Source organism: Fonsecaea monophora (assembly GCF_001642475.1).
Source record: "Fonsecaea monophora strain CBS 269.37 chromosome Unknown Scaff6, whole genome shotgun sequence".
Taxonomy (NCBI): domain Eukaryota; kingdom Fungi; phylum Ascomycota; class Eurotiomycetes; order Chaetothyriales; family Herpotrichiellaceae; genus Fonsecaea; species Fonsecaea monophora.
Genome location: NW_019173937.1, coordinates 535,932 through 553,605, shown reverse-complemented (window position 1 = coordinate 553,605; position 17,674 = coordinate 535,932). Strand labels below are relative to the sequence as shown.

Genomic DNA, 17,674 nt, shown 5'->3' with positions numbered 1-17,674 from the left:
ACTTATCATCTCGACTGCTGTGCCGGTCTGTTTCCGAGCGTTAAAAGGCCCCCCAGTATCCACATGGCGGTGGCGGGGATATCCATCCGGGATCGGCCAGGCTTTCCCAAGTGCCTTAGGGTGATGGAGGCGAATCTTGGTGGCTCTGATAACTCTCAAAGTTCGAGACTCTGGGCTTCCCAGACCCTCGATATCGTTATCAACGTTTCCCCCAGCCCAAAGGGGAGGTATATGGTATATAGGGATACCACGCGGTCTGAGGTGGACATTTCATCCAGTACCAGCATCGGATCTTTGTCCCAAGTTGAAGTCCTGACCCCCGACCTCTACCAACCATGTCTGTCATCAAACGAGCCTTGAGGGTGATTGAGCTTCCTGAGGAAGAACAGGGTAATCGCTGGAGCAATGAGGACATCCGTCCCGTGCCTCCTGAGCGCCAGACCTGGGGTATGGAAATGCGTCGATGCCAGCTGTGTGTCCATGCCACGTTGCTAAGTCTTCATGTCCAGGTCCACTCCAGTTTGTCGAACTGTGGTTCCTCGTCAACCTGAACATCAGCACCTATCAAACCGGTTCCTCACTGATCGCGACGGGCATGACTTACTGGCAAGCCATCATCGTCATCTTGGTTGGAAATGCCCTCGCCAGTACCTTTGCAGTTCTCAACTCGGTTTCGGGAGCTGCCAGCCACTTGGGCTTTCCCATCGTCTCGCGAAGTGTCTGGGGTTCGTGCTTCTGCCCGCTCGAGCGCTTAACAAACGTATCACTGACCTCTTGCCCGTGCAGGTATGTGGGGGGCATACTTCCCCGTCCTCAACCGCATCCTGACATCCATCACCTGGTATGGCGTCCAAGCCGTCATTGGCGGCAAGATGATCTATGTCTGCCTGCGCTCCATCTGGCTGGACCTCGACGAGCGCATTCCCAACAAAATCCCCTTGTCGCAGGGCATCACTTCGGCCCAGTTTCTGGGGTACTTCCTCTTCAACTTGCTGTGCTGCATCTTCATCTGGTTCCGACCCGGCCAACTCCGGCCGTATTTCCACATTGGCTCTGTCGTGGTGGGCATCACCCTGTTCGTCCTTCTCGGCTGGGCCGTGGGAACCAGCAAAGGGTACGGTAGCGTGTTCAACTCCAAGACCACCATCTCGTCGACCGAGTTGGGGTGGCAGATGGCCGCGGGTGTCATGTCGGTCATTGGAAGTATTGCCTCGGGAATCTTGAACCAGAACGACTTCACCAGATTTGCAAAGCGACCCAGCCACGTCACCTACACGCAGGCCTTTTCGTTCATGCTCACAAGTTCCGTCATGGCCATCGTGGGTGTGGTGGTGACTGCAGCGACACAGAGCCGTGAGTGCCTTTACGGGATTGCCATGAAAGACTCCAGCCAGGCTAACATTGTTCTTTACAGAATACGGCAATGGCACACCTCTCTGGGACCCCTCGACGTTGTTCGTGGCGATCCAGGACAAACATGGCTCTCGCGGCCGGGCTGCCGCCTTCTTCCTCGGCGTCGTCTTCATCGTGTCGCAGCTGTCGATCAACGTCGTTGGCAACGTGCTGGCCGGTGGCCTCGATGTCGCCAGCGTTTTCCCGCAATACATCAACTTGCGCCGCGGGGCGTACATCCTCGCCATTCTCAGCGTGGCCCCCGTGCCGTGGAAGCAATTGGCCTCAGGCTCGACGTGAGTTCTTGGTTGTTGCCGCCACATGTCCATTCTCTAACCATTTGGCACTACAGGTTCTTGTCCGTCCTCTCGGCCTATGCGGTTTTCCTCGGCCCCATGATCGGCCTGCTGTGCGTTCACTACTGGATCATCCAACGGCGCCTGTTCCACATCCCGGACCTGTACGAGGGTTCGAAGAAGTCGGTGTACTGGTACAAGTACGGTATCAACTGGCGCACCTGCGTATCGTGGGTCTGCGCCGTCGTGCCCAGCATGCCCGGTTTCGTGCACGCCGTCAACCCGTCACTCAAGGTCGGGACCGGCGCGACTCGCATCTTTTCGCTGTCTTTTGTCCTAGGCTTTGTCATTGGTAAGTCTCGCTGTCTGTATACCAGTCCCGAACCTTTGGCTGATTTGTGGAATATTATAGCCTCGGTCCTGTCCTACGTGCTCCATTGGATTTTCCCCTATGAATATCCCCAGACCACCCTCCTCGAGTCGCTTATCGATGGTCAAGAGGACGAGAATGCCGGCTCAGAAACGAGTGGCAAGAACGTCGAGACCGTGCTTGTCACAGAGTCCAAGGCTACTTCTGACAAGGCCACCTCTGAGGCTTGAGGGATGGAAATCTACCTGAACTGGTGAAGAAAGGGATGGTGGAGAGAGAAGGACTTTGAGAAGACTGGAAATTCCGACCAAGCCAAATTCGACCGGATAGGGTAGTCGGGGTTATAGACTGAAAGACGCGACGACAAGATACAAATGATGTACATTTGCAAATTCATGTGTACAAGTAATAATACAAGCAATGTGATGGATCGACCAAGGACTGCACCTTCCTGACCAAAACCCCCCTTTCCTTGGACTCAGACTCTATCGACAGACTGGGGTGTTTGAGCTGTCCTGGCACTTTGAACCATTTTCACGAAACGGCCACGAGTACTTGTAAAACCAACATCTGACACCGGATTATTCTGTCATCATATTGATAGAGAAACACTACCCGTGTTCAAGTTAAAAGTCGCCACGTCTCTACTAGTATTCGTCCATGTCGATGCATGGTGAACAAAGCACAACAAAACACAACATGTTCTTCGACGCACGTGGACTACGAGGAGTAGAGGATGTCTCTTCCTCGTCTCGATATGACCCTACTCGTATCTCATCAGGTCGATGAAGCGGAATTAAGCTCGCTACAGGACGATGTCGACACGGAAGTACAAGGAGGTACTGTGCATAGTGTCAGGAGATGCGACGAGACCAATTCCATATCCATGTCCAATTCCGCTCTGGCTTCCACGTGGATTCTAATCTCAAGTAAGCCCCCAGACCCATGCCAAACTGGAGCGTATCTAGTTGTAATACTCGGTCCTTGGACAGATATCAAATGTGGACGAGTACTCTTAGCGACTATCAAGCCCCAAGTCCCAAATACAGGTGATATGGGCCACAGCGACATTTTCCACAGATAAGCGGCTTGTGCAGTGTGTAGGTATGTAGTCGGTTATCCATCGACTTGTAAATAGTGGTGCTAGTTAACTGTACCGAGTATCTAATTATCACAAACCTTCACTCAGAGCCCACTACATCCCACTACAGCCCAGTCCAGCCAAACCCAAAACCCAAAACCCAAACCCAAAACTCAGACCCAGACCCAGCCACAGCCTAGCTCAACCCAGGCTGGTTTCTCCGTCCTTATCAGACCCAATCGGGCCTGTATGTATGCATGTCTTTATCTATGCAATATGCAATGTATGCCTGCATTCAACATTACATGGACATGTATTCGAGGGGACTTATCAGCCTCGCCCAACCCGCGATATCGGCATACGAGTAAGTATACTTCCAAGTACAAGTGCATCTCTTTCTTTAGTGAAAAGTTTCCCAAGGCTCCGTAGATAACCGCACCCGCGATTCTGGAATGCGTGGGCGAGGGGTGCATTGCCGCGAACACGTTACACTTTTTACACTTGCGACAGGAGATATGAGATGTGAGATGTGAGATATGAGATGTGAGACTTCCAGACTGCGCAGACTCGACACCTGACTCAACTCAGCTCAACTCTCCGCAGACAGGTAGCTGGTTACAAGGAGGTCTCCTGCCTGCTCGCCACCCGTACCTGTGCGCAGACGCAGATGCCCGACTCACGCCAAATGTCTTGTGATCGGGGCTGATGCTGGGTAAGTCGGGGATTTAATCACGAGACAGACAGACAGTCATCCAGTCCAGCTCATTTACTTCTTTCGCCGAGGGAGTTGCGGAATGAGACAAGTCGCACAGCGAGCAAGCACGGTGGCACGCCACAGGAACTGCCTGCGAAATGTGACACAGGTGATATGCTCGCTTGGTTTCGTTTCGTCAACGACAACTCACCAGCTCAAGGTTGTCAGATGTATTACGAAGGGCGTTGCTATGCCCAGAGCGTTTACTTGACACGATTGGATGAATGAGTGGCTAGTAGCTATGTACTCGGTACCTTCCTTAGCTATGCGATGCTATGCGACACCATGCTATGCTTTGTACCTAAAGTGCAGTACATACACATACACACACAAACACAAGTAAATCAAACGACAATCTGTCTGTTCGTGCAACCCACCCGTCGATTGAAACGGCTTGCAACTCCCGAAAGGAAATCTATCCTCGTCGTCTATAACCGCGAACTCTCTGCTCCCAACAGCCCATTCTCCTTCAACCACTGCACCACTTCGGGCCCCACGCGCGCTTTAAACGCCGCGTTCCGCGCAATGTTGTCCCTCACGACGGCGACCGGATGCGCCATCTCGGGCAGGTCCTTCTCCGCGAAGAAGCGGGCAATGTCGGCTTCGAGCGCGAGGTTGTCGAGGCCCGAGAGGGCGTTGTCGACGAACCACTCAAAGACGATGCTGTTGATCCGCAGCCGCGCGTAGACGGCGTCCCAGTTCTCCTTGACGTACTCCCACAGGGCCTCGGCGCAGGGCCCGTTGCCCACGGCCATGCCGACAAAGTGGATGTTTTGCAGCGTGACGTGGTCCTCGGTGCGGAATGTCATGTCGAGGTAGTCGCGCGTCAGGGCGGGGAGGTTCGTTCGCCCCAGCGCGGCGATGCAGAGTTCGCGGCCATCGATAGTCTCGTTGCGGAGGTACTCAGCCTTGACGGCCCGGTATGCTTCTTCCCCGCCTCGGGCGACGGAGACGTTGAAGATGGGCGTTTGAAGGTTGCGATTGATGGCGTCCTTGTCGCCGTTCTGCCACAGGGAGAAGCGCCGCTGGACTTCACCTATGACCTCGTCGTCATCGGCGAAAGCGGCGAGCTGGATCAAAGTCTTCTCCAGCTCCCCCTTGACGTAGCTGTCCGCACAGCCGGTCCAGGTGATTTCAGACTTGACCCCCGCCATCAGGTCTCGGATGTGAGCCTTGAGAACATTGACGATTTGCGGGTCGTCAGACACGGAGGAGACAACCGCGCCCGCAGCCTTTCGTATCTGTGACCACACGAAACAATCTTTCTCGTGCCGGAGCTCGCTCATCACCGACAGCAGCTCTCCCGCAGGTCTCACCCCGGCGAAAACCAACGACGTGATATCCGTGATAATCCCGACTTTGTCGGCAGAGGACATCCCTGACGAGAGGTGCGTCAGCGACAGAAGATGGTTGTGGGGATAGTCGGTGCGATAGAAGCCGGCGTGATCTTTGTTGAGTTTTGCCAGAGAGAGGTTCTGCTTGATAATGCCTGACTCGGTCGTGAGGGTATTATCTGCGGTGGTCAAAGTCTCCCCATCCAGTCCCAGAGGGACATGCCAGCACGTAGTCCTTTGCTGCACGCTGTGCCTGGGAAATGGCTTTTGATTCAGGTGAAGTCCATCAGCAGTCGGCGCTGCGGTGACAATAGGAAATCCGGCTTCATGGATCCACGGATCCATGATCGTCGCCACATCCACTCCCGATGCCGCGGACAAAGCTGTCCAGAGGTCGTTGGAGGTTGCATTCTGATACATGCGGCTTTTGAGGTAAGCGGCGATGCCGTTCAGGAAGGCGTCCTGGCCGATGTGCGCGGCCAGCATGCGGATCACGGCGCTGCCCTTGCAGTACGTAATGCTGTCGAACATCTGGTGCACTTGGGAGCTGCCTTGGATTTGTGACTCGATGGGATGTGTCGAATTCAGGGAGTCCAGCGTGAATGCCTCTTCCAGTGCTTCGCCCTGTGTCGTGGTCAAACAATGAACAACAGAGCCATCCCCGGAGACTGGAAAAACTTACCACAAATTGACCCCATATATTCCAGTCTATATTACATTGTTTGATTAGTTCAAAAAGTCGACGAGTTGAAGATAAACGGTCCTCCTTACCAGGATGAAGGTGGTCCACGGCAAGGTAGCCTGCCCAGGTCGCAAAGCCCTCGTTCAACCACAATTCATTCCAGCCGCTCATGGTGACCAGATTGCCGAACCACTGATGAGCCAGTTCGTGCGCGATGACATACGAGGCCTTGGACATGAGCCGGTTGTCCGAGGTGGCCGGATCAAACAGGATCTTGGTCGGCTTGTAGGTGATCAAGCCCCAATTCTCCATGGCGCCGCCGATGAACTCGTGGACGACGAGCTGGTCGCACTTGGGGAGGGGGTAGTCGACGCCAAAGCTCTCGCTGAAGAAGTCGAGGGCGTCGCAGGCATCTTGGAGTGCAAAGTGGGCGTATTGGGTCAGTCCCTTGGTCGTGTAGATCCTCACGGGAAGCCTCGTGCCCGCGTGTTCTCGCTTTGTCAGGGCTTCGATGTATTCAAAGTCACCTACGGCCCAGCACAGTAGCTGATAGGCCCCTTCAGCATTGAATCCAGATATCTTGGATGGTTACTTCACTCACGTAGGTGCTCATGATGGGCGTCTTCTCGAAACGCACTGCCTTCAAGCCGGTTTGGGCTCCCTCGAGTAGTCGCGCCGACTTCTCAGGCATGTTGCTTAGCGCCGTCAACTCTGCGGGGATCTCCAGTTCAAGCTCAAAGGTCGCTTTCAAGTGCGGCTCGTCGAAACAAGGAAAGGCCTTGCGTGCATCGCAGGGCTCAAAGTGGGTGGTTAATTGCCAGTGATACTTGCCGACCTTGACACCCGCGGCGCTGGTATCTGACTCTGGCTCATATCTGGCACGAAAAAAGCCGACCATGGAATGATCGATTCTCCCTTTGAATGAGACATCTAATCTCAAGGGTCCCTTTGGGATGGTTTCCTTGAACGATATGCGAGCCTGCTGAGACGTTTCACCCAGGACTATTGACGTCGCCGAGTATGTCGCTGGGTGACTATCAGTCATTGTGTCAATGTCAAAATCAGTCGGCAGACTTACAAGAAGATTTATTGAGGTCATTGAACGACACCTCAGCGCGAGATATCTCGAGGGCGCGGGCATTGATGACGACGTGGTTTGCAGGAACCGTTGCTTCCGCATCGATCACCACCCGCCCTTCGTAGGTCCATTCTCCCCCGAATTCTATATTGAAGATTCGGATATTATAGTTGAGGGGCTTGACACTGTTAAGTTCTTTTTATCAGAGACCATCTACACCGAAACAACGTCGGAGAAGTCTGTACGTACCCCTGAGATAGAAGGCTGAGTGGCTTGGATGCATCCTGTTCGGACAACATCGTCGCCCTTGCACCAAAAGGAAAAGAAACGTCCCAAGGTACAAATCCGATACACAAAAAGGGACTACAAAATACAGACTGGCGGATTTACTTGGGCCCCGTTGTTAAACCTTCTCCCATGACCTGAATCGGCCACGAATGCCGTCTTAAAGCCCATGGTAAAGTCCTAGTATTAGGGTTTGAGGCCATGTATTTTGGACAGTCATATCAACTTGTAACAAACCATCCTAAGAGCGGCTGAGGGGCGCGGGAGTTGTTTCTATGACCTGATAGTAAGAAGACAGGGTCCTGCGAGTCCTGGTTGCCGGGATAAGATTCATTGCTAATGCAAGCTGCCCGTCGACCCAAGCGAAGCATTGCCGAAACTCTGGTCGCCGCCGCCACAATCTGGATTCCGGAGAACAACGCGATAAGTATCGACCAATGAAGCCAAAGACAGAGGGTCCTCCTCGTCGCCGAAGCCTTCCCTTTCCCAATTTAACTCCTCCAAGGGACCCAAAATCATTCTTTCTTTCCATTCACTCTGAAGAAATCCCCATACCTAATGCCCCCCCGACATCAATGGCTCAAGCGCGCCGTTCAGCCCCGAAGGCGCGGACGCGTACCTTTACAGGCTGCTTGACGTGTCGGACGCGCAAAGTGAAATGTGATTTACATCGTCCAAGCTGCAACAACTGCATCCGGCTGAGTCTGCAATGTCGGGGTTATCAAGTCCAGCTCCAGTGGCTGCCCGTCTGGGATCCGGAACAGCCTGACTCGACGTCGCCAGGCAACTCGACGACCGAGGGAGCAGCAGCGGGGGGAGAAGGGCGCCGCACTCGAACAGAGATCTTTGATGGTACGTGTTAGATGGCCTGGAACATAATACCCGTGTCCATCTAGCTAAGATTGCTTCTCCTGTCAGCCCATTCGAGGTCTCGCTTCTCCGAAGACTTGGTTCGGCATCTCTCAACCGGCCAGAACCCACAACAGCACCTCGACCAAGTCCTCGACCGCCTCGATGAACAGGTCAAGGAGTCCAAGCACTCGCGGGTCGATAAGAAAGGCTGGCAAATCTCCAAGGGCCCGTTTTCTGTCTTGCAACTCGTCCCCGCCCTCGTCCCCGTCTCCGTCGCTGAAAATGTCGAGGCTCTAGAGCAGTCGGAGATGACCATTCAACTGCCAGAGTCCATGTCTTCTCTCGACGGCGATCGCGAAGCGGCGACAGCATGTCTGGACGGCATTGACTGGTCATTGTCCGTGGCGGACAACGGTGTTGGGTCTCAAGCACTATTTGCCGAAACCCCTGCTGGAGCAAGTTACAATTATTCTTTCACCAACGCCGCCTACACGCCGCTGATTGAAGGTAAGGAAGGATCTTCCTATCAGGTTGTTGAACTCGTGCCCGTGGCTCAAATGCAGCAAACAGGTACAAATATACCGGGCACCAGCACACCCTTTCAAGATGACATCCAGCTTTCTCAACCACGATTTACGGGCATCGCGACATATGGACACCCTGCTGCCTCGTCCCTGTCCAATGGATCGCCCTACGTGCCCTCGAATGTCCGATTCCTGCTATCTCACTACATGAACCATGTCATATCCTCTCTTTCTGGGCTACCGCACAACGAAGCCCCCTGGAAGAGTATCCACGTGCCCTACGCCATGACCGCGTATGGAGAACTGGATATCATGGGCCAGTCGGGCTTCGCCAGGGTGTCGCTCCTGTACAGTCTCCTGTCGTTGACCTGCTACCACCTCGCGACTCTCTACAAGCCTGCCGCCACCGTGAGCGGCACGGACACGACGCAGCTCCTGTCGACCGACGACCAGGCGACGAACTTGCAATACTGGAACTCGCAAGGCCTCAAGTTTCGGGAGATTGCGCGGACCGCCTTTCGCAAATGTTTGCAAGCAATGTCCACCGAGCAACCAGAACAGATCAAATACAAAGAGCTCTTTGTGAGCGCCATGAACCTGATCTGTACCGGGGTAAGTCTACGTCTCCGTCCTGCATTTGGGGTTCCAAGACTGGAGGAGACACTCGCAAGCTAATAGTCGTGGGAAAATAGATCGTCAGTGGTGATCCGTGGGACTCGCGACTTTTCATCCTCCAATGCGAAGAGATTGTCAACAAGATCGGTCGGAAGAAGGAGGCCTTTTCCAAGAAAGCACTACAACTACATCGAATATTCGCCTACATCAGGGTGATTGAAAAGACCACCTTCGTCCAGACGCGGGACCAGTACCTCGTCACGCTAGGCAAGAAGCCCATGCTCGCCAACGAGGTCGAGCTCGTCAAGAAGATCCCCGAGGACAGTTTCCCTTACTCGACGACCCTCGCCTCCAACTACGAGACGTGGTCGGACCTGGGACTGAGCGGGCCCGAGGAGGAATCCTTCAACGACTTCTACGGCATGCCGGCGTCGATCCTGAAGCTGATCGCCCGGACGAACAACATGGTCGCCCAGGTCGACCCGCCGCAGCACCACGGCACGTCGCAGCCTTACATGCCTGCGAGCCTGGTCGACGCGGCCGCGGCCCTGGAGCGAGACATCTGCAACTGGGAGACACCACAACGGCCCGCTGAGAGCGGCGGCGACAACAACAGCAACAACAGCAACCCGTTTGACCTGCTGAGCTGCAGCTCTGCCGAGAGCATGCCGGACCCTTCGCAGACGATGAAATCCAACATTGCGACGGCCATGCACCACGCACTGATGGTCTACTTCTTCCGGTTCGTGCGCGGCACCAACCCCATCATCCTGCAGCACTATGTCGAGAGCATCCTCAGCAACCTCGAAATGCACCACGAGAGCAAGCAGTGCTTCTTCCCCGGCGTGCGGCTGGGCGTCACCGTATGGCCCAGCTTCATCGCCGCGTGTGAGGCGCTGGGCGACAGTCTCCGACGCCGAGCCATCCTCTGCATGAGGCACGCGGCGTGGGCCGGGTTCCAGAACGCCGAGGCTGCAGAGATGGTGGCGAAGGAAGTGTGGCGGCGACGCGATGCGGGAGAGTTGCACGTCTCGTGGAGCACCGTCCTGCGGGAGTCGCAGACCATTCTGCTCCTGACGTGACAGTCTCGCTGGCTGGATACACACTATCAAGGTAGTGTGATACTCGACGAGAATGCCATCACAGACCGACATCGCGCCTGACAGCCACAAGTCGCCTTGTCCAAGCAACCAGTCCGGGTCCCAAAGTCGACTCCTGCGTATTCAGTGGGGTTGACCGCGACGGCGAAAGCGATACGTCAAGAACTCGGTCCGTGTTCAACTTCAAGTTGTCTCAGGGGTCACGAAAAGCAGAGCAACAAGAAACCAATCAGGTTCATGGTCTCCCCTAGCCCAATAAAACCAGGGGTTGACGGCAATGCTTTCTCTATAAACCCCCGTATGAGAGTCGAGATGACGGCGACGAGGATGACGGTGGTGACAGCATCCGAGTATCAACCTTTCCAAGAACCGGTCGTCAAGACAGCGTACCTCGACACATCAATCGTGGGGCCACGGGCCCCTATCATCAAATGGTTCCAGGCAGTCTCCAATTGTCTTGTTCTCGTGATTGTGCCTTGGTGCGTGGTTTATGGTCACTCCTTTTTCAAGGGGAGAGATACCTCTGTCAAGAATGAGGTGCACGCAACTTTCATTCAACTTGGACCATTCTACTCGGATCTCTGGATTATAGCCTTCCGGCGATTACAGACGCCGCTCAGTCCAATCGGTCCCAAAGACAAGGCCGAGACCCATCAACAAGATCGACAAGATGAATAAAGCCATGCGAAGATATAATCCGAAATGTGCCACCAGATCGCCATTTCATTCAAGGAAAAGCAAGGAAAGGGAGCGAGGCCGTCGCAATAGGGCCGTGACAAAGCATCGAGATATTTTGTTCGTAGAGAGCGGTATCTATCTACCTATCTACCGAGGCAATGCCCATCTCCTACGAGAGGGACTTGAATCGGTACAAGTCAAAATCATTTCAGTTTCAGTTCATGGTCTTCTCGTCCTCCGTACCAAGTAGGTTTCCTCTTTCAGGTCTCGCGTAAGTAATCTACAAGTGAGCTTGTTCATTCATTCCTTTTGATAGGGAGTACTCGCGAGGGGGTACTACCTAGGCGATTCTCATCCCAATTTGTCCCGCTGGTGAGATCCAGGAGGCACCCGTCTTTGTGTCTTTGTGTCCCCTTGTGATTACAGTATACCTTCCTTATACTACCCTTTCAGGATCAAGCGCCGAGATAATAGGAACAGTAGGAACCCAATCAAAGAGGCTAGCTAGCTCCACCCCAACAACATGTAACATGTAACATGTCGAGAGGATCTCTTCTTGTGTCGCGTCAGAGGGGGAGATGCCCACGCCACGAGCAAAGTGTCTTGTTGGTTTCGTGCTATGTACCTCGTACTTGGTCGGTCCTTGGTATGGATACGCACAAGGCACTTTGGTAATATTCAGCCAAGCTCCTCAAGACAAACTCAGCCGCAATTCGACCCACTGCTAGGCAAACTGGGCCGAAGTTCGAAACTCCTCGGGCAAACGGGCTGAAGCTCTATGTACCTCGTACTGGGAGATGACAAGGCAACCTTCAGTATTTTGCTATAAGAGCGTCTTGCGGCCTTTTGAGAAGATGTCGATACTCCGAAACTCCCCTACATATGTACCTACTAGGTAAGCAGGTCCGCTCATAGGTCGCTGCTGACCAGCAAAATCCCGTCATGGAATCTTCAACCCTCAGATCCCCTCAGGAGGCTAAGCCAGTTCCCCCTTATACCCTGCCTGAACGAAAATGCCGGGCTCGACACGACCAACTTGTCCCCGGCACTCTCTGTTCAGTATGCGAGGCACTGGATGTGAATGCCCTCGTCGCCCCAGCGACAAAGGATGTCGTAGGAGAACTGCGTCCTGGAGTCCACCTCGGCACCCTCTCCCACCTCCGCGACTGTGCCAGCCACTGTCCCTTCTGCAGCCTGATCGTCGATCAAACCCCCCCAGTCATCTCCCCCGAGGCGGTCAAGCCCGAGCACTTCGAATACAAGGAGCACTCCCACCGGATCCCCGCGCCGATTGACCACTGGAGATACGGGACTGACACGCTGGCGTCCGACGACGTTATCGTCAGCCTGAGAAGCTTCCGCGGCGACATGGAACATCTCCAGGACTTGCCCATGATGGCCTGGAAGGACTACCTCGACGAGCCTACCGCCACGTGGCTCGAGATTCTCGTTCACAGCGGTGGACCTGCCTTCGGAAACCCCGACGAGGGCATGGCGATTACGTGCCAAAAGCGCCTTGTTCCGTGTTTGGGAGACCGGGTGCGAGCACCGCTGGCGGGACGAACCGTTCCTCCGCAAGTCGAGTACTCTGAGTTGAGGTCCTGGCTCGATTCGTGCTTGCAGAACCATGAAGAGTGCTTGTTGCGCGAGTTCAAGTCCAGCGCAGCTCCAGAGAAGCATTTCTGGTTGATCGACACTGTCGAGAGGAAAATTGTCCTCGCCGAGCAGAATGCAGAGTATGCGACCCTCAGCTACGTTTGGGGCGATGCTCAACCCAAGTATATATCCTTGAAAGAGATTGCCCCGTCAAGCGCTGGAAACCAGAAGCCCGGTGCAGATCTCCCTCGGGACCTCCCCCCGACCATCTCAGACGCGATCGAATTCTGCTGCGGGCTAGGCATTCCCTTCCTGTGGGTTGACTCTCTCTGTATCGACCAGGACGATCAAGACATGAAAGATTTCCTCATCGACAGGATGCACACGATCTACATGAACGCCAAAGTCACCATCGTCGCCGCGGCCGGGGACGACGCGAATGCTGGACTCCCCGGTGTCCGCCCTGAAACCCGTACGGATGACCGTCCAACTGTGCGCCTCCAGGGCATACCATTCACTACAAACCACCTCCCCCCAAAGCAGTTGATCACACGGTCAGCCTGGTGGACTCGGGCGTGGACGTTCCAGGAAGGCTGGCTGTCGCCGCGATGCTTCATCTTCACGGCCGACGAGGTGCTCTTCTGCTGCACGCGCTCAACCAGTCGCGAGTCGCTGCGCTCGTGCCGTCCTCACATCCGCAACGGGCTGGCCACGCGGGTTTTCCAGACCCACGAGCTCGGCTTCCCCGCCGGAGTCGGCCAGATTCTCGAGGAGCCGCGGATCTCGAGCCTCTTCAACAACGTCATGCGGCTGTACCACCGCCGCCGCCTCAGTCTGGAGAGCGACAAGATCCGCGCCGTCCAGGGCTGCATCAACACCATCGCCGAGAGCCACGGCATCTCCGGCTGGCACGGCATGCCCATGCAATGGAGCTGTCTCGCGGGCGCCCTCATGTGGCGACACTTGCAGCCGGCGAAGCGCACGAACCACGCGTTTCCCAGTTACTCCTGGGCCAGCTGGGACGCCGAGCCCGTCTACTTCCGCGAATTCGACGTCTTCCAAGCCGACTTTGCGCGGATCGAGGAGCTCGAACCCACACCCGGCCTCCCCCCTACATTCTCACCCGGGGTTGGCGGCTGCCCACCACTCTCCTTCACGGGCGAGGTTGCGTTATTGCACATCAAACCCAGCAGCGGAGATGCATGGTCTCTCGACGAACAACGACATGTCGAATCAGCCCCGGGGCTCTTTGCCGATTGTTATCCCGCCGAGGCGGCGTCAGGCGGAAAGCTCCAGTCCTCCGGACCACGCGAGTTTCTCGGTATCGCCAGGGGTTTCCACCGCCTCAGCAACCAGGTCCTGGTCATGACGATGATGATCGAGCGCAAGGAAGGGTATGTGGTTCGAAGCACGGTGCTCTGCGTGACGGACCGGGCGTGGAGCATGGCGGACCGTTGGCGCGAGACGTTGGTCTTGCTCTGAACTGGCTGAATGGTCATTGATATGTAACATACTCGACCAAGCCCCGAACAGCTCTGTGTCGTTTAGAAGGTAGCAAGTTATAGAATAGAATGCCCTTATACTTGCTACCTACGTAGCCAGGATTCCTAGGAGATGGCGCCGGAGTCACCAGTTTCATGTTGAAGTTCTTGCTATAGGATCTCAAGCCCCAGGGTTGTGCGGAGCTCTTCGTCGGTCCATCCGGCAGCATGGAATACCTCCAGGTCATTGTCGAAGAGACAGGGCTCAGCTTCATTTGAATCTAGGAAATTAACCAGGCTGAAATAATTCGCACGATAGCTGAAATCGCTGGGTGCTTGGAATAAACCGATAAAGTCGTTGAGACGTCCTTTCAGAGTCCGCGTAGGATACACGCACCATGACAGCCTCCGGGGCGTGTAATAGAGGAGTTTTTTCCCCGAGCTTACCGCTCCTGCATTGCGTAGGAGGCTGCTGATGCTATCGATAGGGACACTGAAGGCGTTTGTGACGATATCCCAAACGCTCCATTTGAACAAAATCAAAGGCGAAGAAATCGTTCGTGCTCGGCCTTCCTGCCACATGAAAATGTCGACACAACGCATAACACTGGCGTTGGGATCAACGCCGGCTCTCAGCAGTGCCGTCAGCACCTCCGTCAGAACGTCTGTCAACCTTTGGGGTTGGTATTTCCATGCAAGTTTCAACAGGACAACTGACCATAGGGGCGGCGGGTTGACTACACCATCCCAGTGGCACGTCTTGTTGGGGTCAGCTCCACGTTGAAGTAGAAGTAGGGCATTCCGGAAAGAAAGATCATCTTCATATCCATGCTGATCAACGGTAGTCCACATTTCAAGTAACTCGGTGAGATAATCCCGGTCTTCTGCGAGCCCTCCTTCAGTAAGTTTCTTCAACACGTACTGAGGGGGACAGAATTTAATGAAGGTCTTGATGTAGTCTGGGTCGTTGCGGGAGTTGCGACTTAAAAGGCTGAACGGTCCTCTGTCCAAGTCCTCCAAATTCCACCAACGCCAGTGGGAGAGTTTCTTAAAGACGTCTTCCAGCTCCGAGAAGAATTCGGAGGCTGCATCAGACTTCATTTGCGACAGATAATAGGGCCACTTCTGGTCCACAGTCACCGTGGGCGACTCCGGCGGAGAAAGAAAATGTAGGATGAGAGCTGTGCTGAGATACCGCTCAACTAGCTCTTCTTCCGTACACAGCCGAGCTTGCAGCAATCCTTGGCCAGTAGGGGTACGCAGAAATTCGGCAGCTGTCCTGTGCACGAAATCAACGGTTGTTGTCATCTCCAAGCGATAGTATTGCAACAAACGCTGAAGAGCTTGAGGCTGTTGCTTCAGGGCGCTCTGGTCAAGCTGTGTCTTCCGCACTTCTAATTCTTTTTCGAGAAAGTGATCGGGGGGCTTGTATGACACCTCCAGGAACCCAGCACAACACACGGCAATTCTTTTTTCTGTTTTGTTGTGATCCACCTCCATCTCAAATTGTTCCATCCCCCAGGTGGCTGTTGACTTGGAGAAGTGGGCGCGCAGATGGTCGTCAGCCATGATGGTCATTTGGAAGAGGTTCTGTTGCCCGAAACGCCGGATGATTTTCAGACAAAGTGCAGCTTCCTTGGCGTATATTGGATAATCGTCTGCCATCCTTTTCCACATGTGTGTGTAGAGGTCGAAGATCTCGGACGGCAGCTGGTCAAGACGTTCCATTAAGGTTTCCCAGTTGTCCTCGTTCTTGATGCCGCGTAACAATGATTTGACGACAAGAGTGACCCAAAGGAACACACCATCAGCCCTTACAACGACCACATCCACAAGTTGAGACGCCTGCATTGAGCTTGTACCACCAAGATGACTGGTCAACGGACTCCCGGTGAGGTTATCTTCGACATAACTTCTGATGTCTGTTTCTGTGAGATCCTGCATGATGATCTTCGGACATCCTTGATATAGTGCATCCAGACTGGTCTGTGGTCGACTAGAGATGCACAGCTTTGTGCGGTTTTGATCCTTCAAGACATCTTGTATGGCCCTGATAACCGTAGTCCCGTCAACATCGTCTCGGAATTCGTCGAGCCCATCAAGAAAGAAACAGAAGCGTTGATCCACGGCCTGTACAATCAGTTGTAGGAGACGAAGGAGCTGCTTACTGGTCCATATGGTCGGCAGCGCTGGGACGTGAGGCTGGACAATATCGCACCACACCCGGAGTGCCTTTTGCTGGTCGATAGCCTCGAGGAGTTGATATATTAAAGAGCGTAGAAGACCAACGCGGCTTTTCTGCAACTCCACGCCGGCTTCCCAGAAGAAGAAAGATAGCACAATCGTTGACTGGCCTGAAGATTCCAGTACACCCAGCGTCCTGCCATCTTGCACGAGAAAGTTCATGAATGTGGATTTGCCACTGCCGGGCTTACCCAGTACCCAATACAACGGTTGGTCATTTTGTAACCACTTGGGAAAATCGTGCCAACGTTGCTGTGTATCATCGCGTCTCTCGAATATCCATTCGAACGTCTTCTCATGAACATCTTTGATAGTGTCTTGTCGCAGATTAATCTCCGGAAAATGAAGGCTTTCCATAAACTTGTCAAATCCGGCCTTGTGATGTTGAATGCCCACAAGTTTGTCTAGTTTCTCATCGACTGCATGAACGCGGGTTCTGGTGACAAGATGCTCCTCAGTGACGTGAGCTCTTGTCTGGCCGCCCATTGATGAGACAAGCTGCTCCACACTCGTGGTACCCTCTGCGATCCTTCGAGCGATCTTCTCTTGCCTATCGTCTAACTTCTTCAAGATTTCTCCATTGTCGCGAATGGTGACACTCAGTTTTTCGCTGTGAAAGAGTCATTAGTGGTGAGCGTCCATTCGATTTTAGATCTTGTGGCAGACCTCAAATGTACAAGGACCTTGGTGTTCAGAACCTGAACAAGTCCTTCAAGCCTCCCCTTTAGCCCATCGATGCGGGTAGCTCGCCATTTCGGGGTCAGTGTTTTCTTAACTGCGACTCTCCGGCCTGCCCCAGGAGCACTTTTGAGATGGTTGAGCTCTTTACCGAGAGACTCTGCCGCATCGTGGACCTTCTTGCCAACTTCGACCAGCCCAGTGTCACTTCTGGACAGTTGAGAGACCGTCTGAGCCTTGCCAAGAGCAGCAGAGGTTTGGGACAGCTGATCACAGATGTAACTCAAGTTTTCAATGTCAATGGTCGCACCATACTTGTAGAACTGGCTGCATATCTCCACTGCCTTGACCGATGAGTCTACCACTTGAAAGATATTGCATACGAGACTTAGCGTGGCCACAGCCTCCATGGCGCCGAAGTGGTGTTGGACAACTGTGCGGCTGAAGCAGAAGACGGACTCTAGCGATATTTCCTGGGACGGGAACGGCAGGCTGCTGGTTCGCTAGACAGACTGGATGTACATAAAGAGATGTCCGGTCGATTGTTGCGATATGAAGGATTCAAAGGATGTCGGAGTGTCGAGGATATGACTTGGTTGTTGCGATGGAACAACATGAGATCGGAAAGACCTGC

General features: G+C 54.1%; 6 protein-coding genes across 6 annotated transcripts; 4 read left to right on the top strand and 2 right to left on the bottom strand.

Moving 5' to 3' along the window:
• Positions 1 to 335: 335 nt before the first annotated feature.
• AYO21_01699 (hypothetical protein) lies at positions 336 to 2,288 on the top strand (the record flags this gene model as incomplete). Its single annotated transcript, XM_022651681.1, has 6 exons — positions 336 to 447; positions 510 to 725; positions 787 to 1,353; positions 1,415 to 1,688; positions 1,745 to 2,040; positions 2,101 to 2,288. The coding sequence occupies 6 exons, from the start codon at positions 336 to 338 to the stop codon at positions 2,286 to 2,288; spliced, it is 1,653 nt and encodes a 550-aa protein (XP_022516194.1).
• Positions 2,289 to 4,321: 2,033 nt separating this feature from the next.
• On the bottom strand, positions 4,322 to 7,286 carry AYO21_01698 (hypothetical protein; the record flags this gene model as incomplete). Its single annotated transcript, XM_022651680.1, has 6 exons — positions 4,322 to 5,851; positions 5,910 to 5,935; positions 5,999 to 6,455; positions 6,511 to 6,935; positions 6,988 to 7,172; positions 7,237 to 7,286. 6 exons carry the CDS (start codon positions 7,284 to 7,286, stop codon positions 4,322 to 4,324), a joined length of 2,673 nt encoding a protein of 890 aa, XP_022516193.1.
• A 561-nt stretch (positions 7,287 to 7,847) lies between these two features.
• Positions 7,848 to 10,345, top strand: AYO21_01697 (hypothetical protein; the record flags this gene model as incomplete). Its single annotated transcript, XM_022651679.1, has 3 exons — positions 7,848 to 8,124; positions 8,191 to 9,260; positions 9,341 to 10,345. The coding sequence occupies 3 exons, from the start codon at positions 7,848 to 7,850 to the stop codon at positions 10,343 to 10,345; spliced, it is 2,352 nt and encodes a 783-aa protein (XP_022516192.1).
• A 330-nt stretch (positions 10,346 to 10,675) lies between these two features.
• Positions 10,676 to 11,041, top strand: AYO21_01696 (ribokinase; the record flags this gene model as incomplete). The annotated part of the gene is made up of 1 exon (XM_022651678.1): positions 10,676 to 11,041. One exon carries the CDS (start codon positions 10,676 to 10,678, stop codon positions 11,039 to 11,041), a length of 366 nt encoding a protein of 121 aa, XP_022516191.1.
• A 942-nt stretch (positions 11,042 to 11,983) lies between these two features.
• On the top strand, positions 11,984 to 14,119 carry AYO21_01695 (hypothetical protein; the record flags this gene model as incomplete). Its single annotated transcript, XM_022651677.1, has 1 exon — positions 11,984 to 14,119. One exon carries the CDS (start codon positions 11,984 to 11,986, stop codon positions 14,117 to 14,119), a length of 2,136 nt encoding a protein of 711 aa, XP_022516190.1.
• A 170-nt stretch (positions 14,120 to 14,289) lies between these two features.
• Positions 14,290 to 17,450, bottom strand: AYO21_01694 (hypothetical protein; the record flags this gene model as incomplete). The annotated part of the gene is made up of 2 exons (XM_022651676.1): positions 14,290 to 16,972; positions 17,029 to 17,450. The coding sequence occupies 2 exons, from the start codon at positions 17,448 to 17,450 to the stop codon at positions 14,290 to 14,292; spliced, it is 3,105 nt and encodes a 1,034-aa protein (XP_022516189.1).
• Positions 17,451 to 17,674: the final 224 nt, after the last annotated feature.